Source organism: Gracilinanus agilis, chromosome 2, assembly GCF_016433145.1.
Source record: "Gracilinanus agilis isolate LMUSP501 chromosome 2, AgileGrace, whole genome shotgun sequence".
NCBI classification, from domain to species: Eukaryota; Metazoa; Chordata; class Mammalia; order Didelphimorphia; family Didelphidae; genus Gracilinanus; species Gracilinanus agilis.
In genome coordinates this window covers 144,028,743-144,044,203 of record NC_058131.1, presented here as the reverse complement: position 1 = coordinate 144,044,203, position 15,461 = coordinate 144,028,743, and the positions used below count along the sequence as shown (strand labels likewise).

Below are 15,461 nucleotides of genomic sequence, written 5' to 3'. Positions count from 1 at the left end.
AATAAAGGAGTATGACTGTTTATCCCTCAGAAACTCTTGCCTCTGGTTGAGATCTCTTTCACCTCTTGGTGACTTTTCCAAAAAAAATGTTATCCCTCAACACTTTTCTGTCAACAAAGCCTCCATCAAGAGAGTTTGAAGAACTTGATAGGATCTGTACACCACAGGAAACCTGTCAAACCAGCAGGTCAGAAAAAAAATTAGTGTTCTTGAGGAAGACTTTTCCTTCTTTGAGCTCTAGGAAGTTTTAGCAGGGCAGGGCTTAAAAGTTGATATATTCATATTTTATGGATGGGGAATAAAGATATAAGCACCAGGCTGATTTTCTGTCATCTCTCTCATGTACCTTAGGCAAAATCCATAGGAGGTATCTGTCACATTGGGATGTAACTTTTAGATAAGTGTAATTCCAATGCATGATTACTATTTAATACTACATCTGAACATTATCACAGTTTATGAAAGAATAAACAAGAAATAGACATGCTTGAACCTCTTGGAAATAAGATCAAAATAGAAGAGAGGAAATATACTGACCAACAGAGCAAAAGGGAAGCATCATGGAATGATGGAAAAAGAGAGACCTGAAGCTGAAAAAAATAGTTTGATATCCTGAATTCCATTACTAGAAATGAGATACAGGTCAAGTAACTTATATGCTATATGTTTTATCACCAGTAAAAAGGTGATAATAAACAATATATTCGAATTCCATCAGCATTAATAAAAATTCTAACATTAAGAAAAGAGATTTAACAATGTCTACAACTGTGGCACCATAAAAACATACCTGATATATTATTTTAAACCACAGTTGTTAAATGATAGGAATAAAATAGAGAGGTTCAAAATTTTATTTAAAAAATACAGTAGGTTGGTAGGAGAACATGAACTTGGGTAGATTAAGAAAGATTGGAAGTGTGGAGTGTGGAGACTTCAAAAGAGAAGATTGGAAGAAGAGGGATGAATATATGATAACATTCTAACAGTATTTGAAAACCTAATTCAAATGATGAATAAAAAGGAAGAAAAAACACTGTGAGAGAATTAAAACAAGATATATTTCACTTATATTGAGAGAAACCCTTGGAGATTTAAAAATTTAATGAACGAAAAATGATATGATAAATTAGCAATAAATGATGAAGTAGAAAGTAAAATGCAACATTTCAGGAATATTTTTAAAACTGAGGACATTATAGGAAATGAATTGTGCTAAAAGAACTCAAGAGCCTAAGGCAATGGAGAATTGAGGAAAAGAATATAACTATCAATAAAAAATACCAAAAAACAAAAAGAACACAATTATCGGTGGAATCTTGAGGAAACACACACTACATTAAAAGAAGGGGGGAAAGGGAATTAAAAACTATATTGGAATTAAAAAACACACATATATTCCAAAGAGAATGGGGAAAAAAAGGATTTGGGGGGACTTATAAATACTTAACATGAAAAACGCAAGAGATTGTAAAGAAAAAGACAGAATAAAGAGACTTTTAAAAAAATTAAGCTCTAAATGATTCAGGGACTAGATCTTTTCCCCTTAAAAGACTATTAGGAAATGGAAGCGGCAGGTTTGAAAGACTGGGAAGTGGGCATCTGCCCGGATGCACACAGCATCAACATCAGTCCCTCCCACGTGCCTGATGACATGAAGGTCCTAGTGGGGTTCTCCTCTGGGCAGGTCTTCTTGCTCTGGAATCCACACTATGGCCATCGAGAATGCCAGCCCCTGCAGAAAGTGGGCATCTTCCTGGACTTTGACAGGGGACAAGTGGCATTTTCTGATGCCACAGATGGATCTCTTCTCTTCTCTGTAGTCTCCCTCACCAACATGCCCCTGCTTCCCTCAACATCTGCCCCCTCCACTCTCCACCAGATGTCTAAACAGAGGTCACAATTCCCATGGGAACCCCATGACTTCCAGGACCTCAGAACCACAAATCAAGCACATCACTCTTCTTTACCACCCACATGCAGCAGCTCTACAAAGAAAAGTATGCTCCTCTTCAATCAAAAAACTCAGAAAATAAAAAGAGAACTCCCAAATGACATTCAAACCAACAAATAAAAAAAGAAACAAACAAATAAAACAAAACAAAACAAACAAATAAAACAAAAACAACCAACCAAGAAACATGAGAAAGAAAAGGTCCACTCCTGTTACACCCCAGGAATTCATTGAGGTTGTCTCTCTTTCTTCATATGCCTCGGAAGCCACATTTCAAGGGAAGCCTTCTCAATGGCCAACATTCCCCTGTTTCCCTCAACATCTGCCTGTGCCACTCTCCACTAGAAGCCTGACCAGAGGTCACAATCCCCAAGGGAACCCCATGACTTCCAGGACCACAGAACCACAAGTCACACACAATACTCCTCTTTACCATCCACGTGCAGCAGATTTACAAAGAAATGGATGCTCCTCTTCAATCAAAAAATCCAGAAAATGAAAAGAGAACTCCCAAATGACATTCAAACCAACAAAGAAAAAAAGAAACAAAGAGCAAAAAAGCAAAACAAACAAAAAAGCAAAACAAAAAGCAAAACAAACAAAAAAAAAAGAAAAAAGGACAAAACAAAAAACAAACAAAACAAAAAATAAATAAATAAACAAAGAGAAACAATTAACCAACCAAGAAACATGAGAAAGAAAAAGACCACCTCTGTTATGTTCCAGGAATTCATTAGGGTTGTCTCTCTTCCTTCACATGTCTTGGAAGCCACATTTCAAGGGAAGGGACAGCCTACCCAATAGCCAACATGCCCATTCTTCCCTCAACATCTGCCCAAGCTACTCTACACTAGACACCTGCCAGAGGTCACAATCCCCAAGGGAATCCCATGACTTCCAGGACCTCAGAACCACAAGTCACACACACACACATCACTCCTCTTTACCATCCAGGAGCAGCAGGTCTACAAAGAAATGGGTGCTCCTCTTCAATCAAAAAACCCAGAAAATGAAAAGAGAACTCCCAAATGACATTCCAACCAACAAAGAAACAAAAAACAAACAAACAAAAAACCAAAAAAGCAAACAAACAAATGAACAAAAACAACCAACCAACTAAGAAACATGAAAAAGAGAAGGTCCACCCCTGTTACATCCCAGGAATTCATTCAGGTTGTCTCTTCCTTCACATGCCTTGGAAGCCACATTTCAAGGGAAGGGACAGCCTTCCCAATGGCCAATATGCCCCTTCTTCCCTCAACATCTGCCCCCGCCACTCCCCACTAGACGCCTGACCAGAGGTCACAATCCCCAAGGGAATCCTATGACTTCCAGGACCTCAGAACCACAAGTCACACACATCACTCCTCTTCACCATCCACATGTGGCAGGTCTACAAAGAAATAGATGCTCCTCTTCAATCAAAAAAACCAGAAAATCAAAAGAGAACTCCAAAATGACATTCAAACCAACCAACAAACAAAAAATACAAGAAAACCAAACGAAAACAACCAACCAACCAAGAAACATGAAAAAGAAAAGCACCACCTCTGTTACATCCCGGGAATTCATGCAGGTTGTCTCTCTTCCTCACGTGCCTTGGAAGCCACATTTCAAGAGAAGGGACAGCTTTCTCAGTGGGCACCTGGGCAGGAGACTGGGAGGAAAACTGAGGTCAATCAGCTTCTCTGGGAAAGGAGGGCCAGAACCAGTGTGGCTCAAGGGTCCAGGTGTGAAGCCCTTGGGGGAAGGGAGATTTTGGCTAGGCCCCAGGTCCCAGGTGCCAGGTGAGAACTCAGCCCTAGACCAGAGTCTGACTGGACAAGGCAGAGGAGGGAGTTCACACCTTGGGGCCCAAGGGCAGGAGTTGACACCTTCCTTTGGTGGGTGGAGTCAAGGGAGGGCTCCCCTCCAGCCAGCCACATAAAAGGGCCTCTGCAGCTGAGGGCTGCCCTCCTCTGCTGCCAGAGCTCCAGGCCAAAGAGCCAGCCTTCTCTGTCCTGGGACCAGCATCTGAGAAGCCAGGCAACATGGATGCCCGGTCTTGGGTGGGACAACTCAAGGACGAACTGACGTGCCCCATCTGCCTGGGCTACTTCAGGGACCCTGTGACTGTGCGGTGTGGACATAGCTTCTGCACCCCATGTCTCCTCCGCTGCTGCCAGGGAGCCCAGGCAACATTCGAGTGCCCTCGCTGCTGGGGAACCATCCACCGCGGAGACTGGATGCCTAACAGGAGCCTGCAGAATCTGTGTCTCACTGGCCAAAGGCTCAGACCTCACCTGCTGCACAGCCTAGTGGGCCCCACCACCTGTGGGCAACATGGGAAGAGAGAGGAGCTCTTCTGTGAGGAGGACCGGGCCGCCCTCTGTGAATGCTGTTCCTCAGCCCCACAGCACGAGCATCACCATGTCCTGCCCTTGCAGGAGGCAGCTCAAGGGAGGCGCCAGATGCTCCAGGAGGCACACACTCTCCTGCAGGCCAAGGAAGAGGAACTCCAAATGGCCCTGGCCAGCGTGGCCCGAAGTGAAGCCCGGTGCCAGGTGGAGGCAAACATCTTGGTGTGTTCACTTGGGTCTGAATACGAGAAGATGCATCAGCTCCTTTGGGAGGAAGAAAGGAGACAGGTGCAGCAAGTGCGGCTGCAGAGCACACGCAACCTGCACCAGTACGTGGAGAACAGGGTCAAACTGGAGCAGCAGATGCAGCATCTGCAAGCCATGATCGAGGAAGTGCAAGACACCTTGGACAAGGAACCCCTGCAGATGCTCCAGGATAGGAAGGACATCTTGGAGAGGAAGGAGGAGCTGCTGCTTCTGGAACCCAACATGGCTTGCCCTCACTGGGACAGCCAGCCCATCACTGGTCTCAGAGAGATGCTCAGGAGCTTCCACAGAGATATCACCATGGATCCCCAAACGGCCAGTCCTCACCTCGTGCTCTCCCAGGATCTCAAGAGTGTCTGTTGTGGGGGGGCCCCTCAGGACCTGCTTGGCCGGGAAGACACTTCCTTCAATACTCTGACTGTCCTCGGGGCCCAGACTTTCTCCTCCGGAAAACATTATTGGGAAGTGGAGGTGGCAGGTCTGACAGAATGGGAAGTGGGCATCTGCCCGGATGCACACAGCACCAACAGCATTCCCTCCCACGTGCCTGATGACATGAGAGTCCTAGTGGGGCTCACCTCTGGGCAGACCTTCTTGCTCTGGAATCCACACTACGGCTATCGAGAATGCCAGCCCCTGCAGAAAGTGGGCATCTTCCTGGACTTTGACAGGGGACATGTGGCATTTTATGATGCCACAGATGGATCTCTTCTCTACAGTCATGCTCGCCAAGCTTTCCAAGGACCTCTTCGCCCTTGCTTCTCTCCTTGCTTTCCCAATGGCCGACATGCCCCTGCTTCCCTCAATATCTGCCCACGCCACTCTCCACTAGAAGCCAGACCAGAGGTCACAATCCCCAAGGGAATCCCATGACTTCCAGGACCTCAGAACCACAAGTCACACACATCACTCCTCTTTACCATCCACGTGTGGCAGGTCTACAAAGAAATAGATGCTCCTCTTCAATAAAAAAACCCAGAAAATCAAAAGAGAACTCCAAAATGATATTCAACCCAACAAAAAAAATAAAAAAACAAACAAAAAACACAACAAAAAAACAAAAAAGAAAAACAAACAAAAAAAGAAGAAAAGGATAAAACAGAAAAAAACAAAACAAACAGATAAAGAAAAAAGGATTAAACAAAATAAACAAAAAAAAAAAAAAACAGAAACAATTAACCAACCAAGAAACATGAGAAAGAAGAGGTCCACCTCTGTTACATTCCAGGAATTCATTCAGTTTGTCTCTCTTCCTTCACATGCCTTCGAAGCCACATTTCAAGGGAAGGGACAGCCTTCCCAATGGCCAACATGCCCCTTCTTCCCTCAACATCTTCCCCCGCCACTCCCCACTAGATACCTGACCAGAGATGACAATCTCCAAGGGAATCCCATGACTTCCAGGACCTCAGAACCACAAGTCACACACATCACTCCTCTTTACCCTCCAGGAGCAGCAGGTCTACAAAGAAATGGATGCTACTCTTCAATTAAAAAAAAACCAGAAAATTAAAAGAGGACTCCCAAATTACATTCAAACCAACAAAGAAACAAAAAAAAGCAAACAAAAAAACAAAAACAAACAAACAAATGAACAAAAAACAAACAAAAAAGCAAAACAAACAAAAAAAGAAAAAAAGGATAAAACAAAACAAAACAAAAAAAAAAAAAACAACTAAAAATAAATAAATAAAAGAGAAACAGCCAACCAACCGAGAAACCTGAGAAAGAAAAAGACCAACCCTGTTACATCCCAGGAATTCATTCAGTTTGTCTCTCTTCCTTCACATATCTTGGAAGCCACATTTCAAGGGAAGGGCCAGCCTTCCCAATAGCCCACATGCCCCTTCTTCCCTCAACACCTGCCCCCACCACTCATCACTAGACTACTGGAACAGAGGTCACAATCCCCAAGGGAATCCCATGACTTCCAGGACCTCAGAACCAAAAGTCACACACATCACTTCTCTTTACAATGCACGTGCGGCAGGTCTACAAAGAAATGGCTGCTCCTCTTCAATCAAAAAACCCAGAAAATGAAAAGAGGACTCCCAAATGACATTCATACAAACAAACAAAAAACAAAAAACAAAACAAACAAACAAATGAACAAAAAGGACCAAACAACCAAGAAACAAGAAAAAGAAAAGGTCCACCCCTGTTACATCCCTGGAACTCATTCAGGTTGTCTCTCTTCCTTCACATGTCTTAGAAGCCACATTTCAAGGGAAGGCACAGCCTTCCCAATAGCCAACATGCCCCTGCTTCCCTCAACATCTGCCCACGCCACTCTCCACTAGATGCCTGGCCAGAGGTGACAATCCCCACAGGAACCCCATGACTTCCAGGACCTCAGAACCAAGTCACACACAACACTCCTCTTTACCATCCACGTGCAGCAAGTCTACAAAGAAATGGATGCTCCTCTTCAATCAAAAAACCCAGAAAATGAAAAGAAACCTAAAAAATTACTTTAAAAAGTAACAAAGAAGTGAAAGAAAAAAACAATTGTACATTCCCGAATTAATTCAGGTTTTATTTTTCTTTTTTTCCATTGGGCTCTATTCCTATTAAGAATAACCCTAGTAGTCTGATGGGAAAAATTTAATTGTTAAAAAACATAAAAACATACCTAAGTAAGTCTGGAGGTGTTTAGCACCAGTAGACTGGCATCTTGTTGATTTTTAGCCATTATATTAACTTGAGCCACAGAAAATATTAAATAATCCAAAACTCAAATTATACTCCATTATACCCTGCATCTGTAATGATAAAGTGGCATAGTAGGGAATAAAAGATGTAAAGAATTCCTTAGAAATTTTTTTTACTTATAGGTACTTTAAATGTGAAATCTTCGACCCCCAAAATGAAAAGAAATTGTAGAGATTCACCATGTCTCTCCTTAACCTACTCAGTCCACATAATTCACAATACAGTGAATGGAAAGATCTAGGTGTTCCTCTTCATGTCATGATTCTGTTTCTTTCTGCTACTCAGCCTTGGCTCCTGCTTGATTTTAGAATTTCTCAGCAAAACAAGTCAAATTCTTATATTCTCAAAGGATGTCACAGCATAAGCCAAAGAGATTTTTTTCAGAGAAGCTCCACAAGATTGAATCTTATTTACGTGATGTGTATGAAGGACCCAGACTTTCAATTGAAAGATATGGATTACATCTTTGGGACTTTTAGAGCCCTAGGCCATGGGATCTCTCATGTTTTGTCTCTGGTCTCTTTAAAATCTACTCTCTCCTAAAACTGATTACATGTGTCAGACACAATCCTGAATTTCTCCTAATTTGTCAAATTTGTCATTAATTTTAAGATGGTATAACGACCACCTCCCAAACTTTTTATTTACATCTCATAAATTAATTTCTCCTTATTGGCCAAAATAACCGTAGAATAGTAAGTCCCCTTATCCCTTTCTCTATCTTCAGAAGGATGAAATCATATTCCAAGCAAATCATTTTGATTTGCTGTTCTGCTTTTAACAGAGTAAGAACTCTAGCTAATTCTCAGATCATTCAAATCCCATGCATAACGGTCTCTTTCCTCTATACCAACTTTGAAATCAGTGTCATGATGACATCATTTATTCTAGCTGGCCTGGATACCTCTAGAATATGTCTACCACTAAATTGCCTCTCTTTCTCCCTATTGTTCCTTACCCAAATGTTTTCTACTTTGCCTTACCACCCAGGTTCATGGATTTCCCACATAAATATAATGGCTTGACATACAATGTTTTATCTCTGGTCTTCTGAATAAGTTAAGCATTCACCCCCCTTCAAACTCCCATAATCTTTTACTAAAGCAATGAAATAATCCTTTCCTTCTTTACCTCTACCATCTGATCCCAGGATGGCCTAACCTAACCTTTATTGAGATTTCATCAACAATATACACAGGGCCAAAATTTAAGTTCTTACAAAAAGCTTGCCCAAGCACCTCCAAAAGACTTGTTTCTGCATGCTCAGTGTAGACAAGAGCTTGTTTGTTTTGGCTAATACACACACACACACACACACACACACACACACACACACACACACACACACATGCGCACACACAAAGTTGATTAAATTGAATGTGACAATACCATATGTCAAGCCTAATACAGCCTGTCTTAAGGTCAGCAAAAATCTAGGTTCAAAAAAATACTCCTACTACCCATCAAATCTCTCTTCTTATATTTTCCAAAAAGAATGGAAAATAGAATTTATTTAGTTCTTTCTATATGTTTGACATCTGTGTGGTCCCAAAAGGACAGCTCTTAATGAAGAGAAAACATCTGAAAAATATTTACTAGCTAGATAAAAATTGAAACAAATTATTTTTAAGGTCTTTTTCTGGGCTTTAGTTTTCTCATCTTCAAAATGGTACTAAATAATCTCTAATGTCTTTTCCAACTCTGACACACCATGAGATAGTTAACAGAATCTTACAGGTTATATACTAAAGTGAAAATGGCTGCTTGACCCAAAGTTTAAATCTTATACAGTAATCACTCTCATTAAAAACAATACTTTATATGGACAAAACATTTTTTAGCTGATTTCAGTTTATCAGCAGAGATATGCTTAAAGACAAAGGTCTCATTGAAACTACAGCATAACCAATCCATCAAAAGAAAGAGACATAACTAGTGTTATAAAGGAATAATAGAGGTTAATAGGCTGATAAGAGGCTTGTATTTGAGGGCTTGGATGGTATCAGCTGGGTCTTCTAAACAGGAAATCTTCCACCTAAAGCAAAGATGAATTTCATTGGGACTTGGTGGGAAACATGAAAGAGCCCACAGACCTTGGAGCACAAGGCCCAGTGAAAACATCATCCATTAATGGAAAACAGAGACCTTAGGATCATTCACAGCTACTTTTAGTGAGGTAGCCACTGGTAGAAGGAAGATGTTGGTTGAGAAGATATGGGTGAAGCTGCTAGTAATTATTCTTGCCAAGTTCAATTGTTTCTACTTGCCAATGGAAAGCATGTACTACTAGCACCCTCCAAATTTTGGTGCCCTGGAGAAAAGCCCCAATCAATCTACCTTTTTTTGTCTCTATTTATGAGAGTTAATACTTAAGTCACATACTTTTCCATTAAGACGAGCACTATTAATGTTTCTGGTATCAATGACATCATCTTATTCAGGTATTAACTCATCTTGCCCTAGACACTCAATAGCACAGAGACATTACACTAAGAACAGGTGATTCATAGTTGGAATTCCTGGACCAAGATTTCTGGATATAAAATGAAGATTTTTAAAAATAATTCTGAACTGCTGTGTTAGAAATGCTAGCAATAGCAATAAGGAGAAAAAGAAATTGGAAGAATCAGAACAGTCAAAGAGGTAATAAAACTATCTCTGTAGATGACATGATGATATATGTAGAAAATCCTAGATCCAACTAAAAAATTAGTTGAAATACTAATTTTAGCAAAGAAGCAGAATCTAAAATAAACTCACATGAATCTGCATTTTAAATAGTATTAATAGTCTAACAAGAAGAGATAGAGATACTCCGTTTAAAATAACCACAGATAAAATAATGTACCTGAGCATTTCCCCGCCAAAACAAACCCAGAAACTACATAGTTATAAAACACTTTATACACAAATAAAGTAAGAACTAAATAATTAGAGAAATATTATTTGTTCATAGATGGACAGAGACAATATGACTAAAATGACAATCCTATATAAACTAATTTATTTGTTCAATGCCATCCCAACTAAGTTATCCAAAAAAATTTTATTGAGTTAGAAAAATAGTAACAAAATTCATTTGGAAGAACCAAAGATTAAAAATATCAAAAGAATTAATGGAGGGGAATGTAAAGGAAGGGGGTCTAGCAGTGCAGGATTTTAAAATGTATTGTGAAGCAGTAATTATCAAAACTATCTGGTACTGGCTAAGAAATAGGAAGGTAGATCAGCGGAAGAGAGCAGATATACAACGGCAGTAAAAAAAATTCTATTAACTTTGTATTTGACAAAAGAATAGATACCGATTTTGGGGATAAGAAGTCACGATTTGGTAAAAATTGATGAGACAACCAGAAAATAGTTTGGCAGATACTAGGCATAGACCAATTTTTTTTATAACATTCTCTAGGATAAAATTCAAAATGGACATGATCTAAACATAAAATGAGATATCACAATTAGAAGAATAGGGAACACATTGCCTATCAGATTGATGGATAGAAGAGAAAATTATCAATCAATAAGAGATGGAGAGCATTGTAAAATGTAAGGCATGATTTTTAGTACATTAAATTGAAAAGGTTTTGTACAAATACTTCTAATCTAGCATCCCAGATGTTATAGGGATTATACGGATTTTAGCTTAGTAGAAAGCAGACTGATTGGCAGGCAGATTCCACAACTTTGGGAAGACTGTCACTCATCTCTGGATGGTGGGAGTTGGACTCACTGAAATCCTTCAAGCTGTGTTCCCTTGGTGTGGATTATATTCAATATCTCCAATCAAGTGTCTCGATTAAGGAGTAAGGTTGAGAAGAGGTTTTTTTGGCTCAGTGGTGGACATTGGGAATAGCATCATTCCATCTCCTGATTTGGATTACTGGCTAAACATCAAGACTAAGAAGAAACTGCTTGGAAGACCATCTCTCTCATGGACCTATATGTGAGATCCCCATCCACACAGCTAGACCTGCTAACCAACAGTCTGCTGTTAGTTTAGCTATTAGTGTAGTTTTCTCCCCTCCTGTACTTTTGGGTGGAAACCCTAAAATCTATAGTTTAGTTTACCCATTCCCCTTCCATTCCTATCCCAATATTTATTAAATATATTATTTATAATATTCTCTCCTTGTACAAGGAGATATTTATTATAAATAAGATATTTATACCCTTACCCAGATACCCTAATTGACATTTAAGAACCCACTGTGTTCCCCAGAAGACTCTCTGGTGTTAACCATCATTACTGTCATCCATACTCATCCAATCTACCCCTCTGTATTTATTTACTGATTCAATCCCCAGGGAGACCAGTCAGTTACTTCAGTCAACCCACTATACCCTAGTTACCTATTTCACAGATCACCAACAACCTCATGAAGACCAAGTTTTGCTGATGGATTTCTCACTCCATCATCTGGGTCAGCATCTGGTTCTTGGGTTTCTGCTTTCTGGCCAACCAGTGGCAGCACTTGGTCCCTCCTCATTATCTTCTGGGCAGCAATAGCATCATGACAGCTATCACCTTCTTCTTCTTCTCCATTCCCACCTTGATGGCCCTGGCCTTCCTGGCACTCTGGGACCTACTCAGTGACTTACCCATCCCCTACAAGCACTCCCTGGATGAGGGTGGAGTATCTCTGACAACCCTGTCTTCTGGCCCTACCACCACCACCATTGGTCCCAACAGCCTGGGCTACCCAGGCTCCATCCCACCCCCTTACTTCCCCATTCCCAAAGTCACTCACCTTGCTATGATGAATGACAATTGAGGCCACTCTCCAGATCCCCTTCAATTATTAAAGAGACTCTCTTCCAAAAAAAATTAGAAGGAAAGCAGAAAATGTGAAAAAATTAGACAGCCTCTTAGATAGGGGTTTCATATCTAAAATATATAGAAAACTTTGTCAAATTTATAAGAATAAGAGCCACCCACCAATTGATAAATGAACAAAAGATATGAACAGGTAATTTTCAGATAAAGAAATCAAAGCCATATATCAGTAGGTTAAAAAAAATTCTAAATCACTACTTATTAGTGTAAACCAAACCAATTCTGAGATATCACCTTACATCCATCAGACTGACTAAAATGACAAAAGTTGGAGGCATGTGGAAAAACCAGGAACACTGATACACTGTTGGTTGCACTGTGAATGGATTCAACCACTTTGGAAAGCAATTTGAAATTACACCCAGAGAGTTATAAAACTGTTTACATCCTTAGACCCACCAATACCATTGTTGGGTCTTTTTCACAAAAAGAACACTGAAAAAAGGAAAAGAAGGCATGTGTTTCAAAATATTTATAGCAGTTCTCTGTGGTGACAAAAAACTAGCAACTGAAGGGATGCACAACAGCTGGGGAATTGCTAGACAAACTGTCCTATTTTATTGTGATGGAATAATACTGTGCCATAAGAAGTGATGAGCATGCTAATTTTTAAAACTTGGAAAGAACTACTTTGGATAATGAACAGTCAAATGGAAGAACCATAAGAATATTATATACCACTACAAAATTAATACTGGAAGAATAAATTGTGAATGTTACCTCCAAAGAGTGAACTAAAAGGTGAAAACATGAAAGGCTTTATTTGTATGAACATGTCTATCTCCTAGACAATACCTTCTGTAATGTGAAAAGTGTGAGAAGAGCTGGGACACTTATGATGGGATTTAGTATGTAGATATGAAAAAAATAAACTAACCATATGAGAAAATTGTGATTTCATTTATGTACAATCTTCTTTTTCTTTGTATGTGGAAATGCTTGTTTATATTGTTTTTATAAAATTTGGAATATAAAAATTTCTTAAAAAATAAATCTGAACTTCTGAAAGGGAATAAGAGTTGGCATTTCATGGGTTTGGGACTCAAATCTTTTCATTTGGTAGTTTTTGCTATGTTAAGTAAAACCTGTCTTAAATTTGGCTTTTGATAAGCCCAAATTCTTGCCTGAGAAATAAGAGTTCTTTTACCTTTATTTTGAAAGGCAGAATTATAAAGAAAAAAGTGTGGTAGATTGAGGGGTCAGACAAAATATGGGTTCAAATCCTGGCTCTGCCACTCCCTCTCTAATGAACATTGAGTAATTCATGTTACCTTTCATCTGTAAAATGAGAGTGTTGGACTAAATAATTTACATAATCCATTTGGTATGATTTGTGAGACTGACAAAGATCATGGGGTATATTATAATGGAATGGGTCAGTGGAAGCAATGGGTTCCCCCACTTGAGATTTTCAAGGATAATCTGGATAATTACTTGTCAGTACTGTCACAGAGAGGATTATTTAAAATCAAGTACAGTTTAGACTTGATGGTGCCTAAAGTTTCTTCCAGCTACTAGATTCTGTAATTCTATGATTCCTGACTCCAGTACTTAATCATGATGCAAGATCCTTATGATCATGAGCAAGAGCTTTAGACTCTCTGGGGCTTAGTTTTCTCATCTATTATATTTAATTTATCTCATAGGTTTATTAAGCGGATCAAATGAAATAATATATGCTGAGTGATAAAAAAAATGTCAGCAATGATTAGATTCTCTGTGTAGATTTTGCTTCAAGCCAACTGATGCAGAGAGAACTTGATTGCACAAACTTTTATGCTATGTTTTTGAGGGTCCTGAAAGGACAGGGATGTACAAATATTTGGGTGATGAAGAAACCAGCCATTACTTGGTGGTTCAAAGTGAGGGCAACAGAAACTGTTACTTGCCAACAATAGAGATAACTGAGTAACTAACTACTTGGGGGGAAAACAATGATGCAATGTGAAAGGTTCTAGCAAAACTTAGCTCTTAAAGGATAATATTTGTAAAGCATTTAGTAGCAGCTGGTACATAATGTCAATTGAATAAACGTTTGTTCCCTTCCTTTCTAAAACAATGTAAAACAGAAAAGTACAAGATTAACAAATGTGAGAAATAAAGTAAGAGAAATCCCAGTGAGCTCACCTTTACCCTTCTCCCAGAAAAATAGATACCACAACAAAGGAGCATTCTATAAATTCTAGATAGAGCTAGATTGAGTTACTGAGACTGGTAAACCTTGTCCCCTCGTATCCCTACCCAGAACTTCAGAACTGTGGAAGGACTCTAAATGTTGAGGATCCCTTTCCAAGAGATTTAGCTTCCTAATTCCTCCAACCCATGACCATGCAAGGAGGAAGGATGTAGACTTGGTTACCTCATCCAAAATTGTTACAGGGAATAGGACCCGGTCTCAATCATTCATTTGTGACTCTGAAAAAGTCTGAAAAGCCCCATACACAAATATTAGAGGAAATAAGCCCTAAATTTGAATCCATGCCCCAATAGCAGTACTGTGGCAAGGAGGAAAAGACTACAATGATCCCAGCTCAGGAAGTGATAAGGATACAATGATTAGTATCTCCGATCAGCTGTCCCATCCAGTACCATGTCTCCATCATGTTGTCCTAGACAAAAACTTCTAGAAGGAATAAGAACATCCTTTTTGGCTGTCCTACTCCAAGTCAAGGACTAAGAGTTGTGTGGTTAATTGTAGTCCTCTACTCCACACCATTACCTCCACTTATGAATCAAAGAGACAATGAAGCCAACAATTTCAGAATTTAAAAAAAAAAAAAGCCCAGAATAATCAGTAAGGAGAGAGACATGTGCCAACTATCCCTGGCAAAGAAACTAAATAATGGGAACACAGAAGAAAGTCCTAATACAGTGAAGAATATTGTAAATTGAGAAAATGCCAAGATGAAATTCCAGATGAAGAAAATAAATCAGAAATAATCATAAAGAAATATCTGGGGGTGGGGAGCAGAATGGATTTAACATGAAGATTTCAACAATGGATTGAAAGCCCACTAAAATAAAGGATAAGTTAAAGCAAATAATAAAGATTAAAGAGCTCTTAAAGAAATACTTCTGGGGGCAGTTTTGTGGCTCAATGGATTGAGAACCAGACAGAGAGATGGGAGGTCTTAGATTCAAATCTGGCTTCAGATACTTCCAAGATGTGTGACCCTGAGCAAGTTACTTAACCCTTCCTTATTGCCTAGTCCTTATCACTCTTCTGCCTTGGAACCAATACACAGTATTGATTCTAAGATGGAAAGTAAGGGGTTTTTAAAAATAAATAAATAAGAAATACTTGGAAGGAGGATAAAAGCTTAAAGCGAATATAGGAAAAACTTTATCTAAGCAG

At 39.5% G+C, this 15,461-nt stretch overlaps 1 protein-coding gene across 1 annotated transcript; it reads left to right on the top strand.

Annotated features, from left to right (window-relative positions):
• Nucleotides 1-1,564: 1,564 nt before the first annotated feature.
• On the top strand, nucleotides 1,565-5,433 carry LOC123233382 (probable E3 ubiquitin-protein ligase TRIML1). Its single transcript, XM_044659501.1, has 2 exons — nucleotides 1,565-2,000; nucleotides 3,923-5,433. The coding sequence occupies exons 1-2, from the start codon at nucleotides 1,565-1,567 to the stop codon at nucleotides 5,431-5,433; spliced, it is 1,947 nt and encodes a 648-aa protein (XP_044515436.1).
• Nucleotides 5,434-15,461: the final 10,028 nt, after the last annotated feature.

Excerpts from the sequence above, each read along its gene's own strand:
- LOC123233382 (XM_044659501.1), top strand. The coding sequence starts at position 1,565 with ATGGAAGCGGCAGGTTTGAAAGACTGGGAAGTGGGCATCTGCCCGGAT. Across the intron at positions 2,001-3,922 it reads CAGCAGCTCTACAAAGAAAA|AGCTCCAGGCCAAAGAGCCA; the intron begins GTATGCTCCTCT and ends CTCTGCTGCCAG.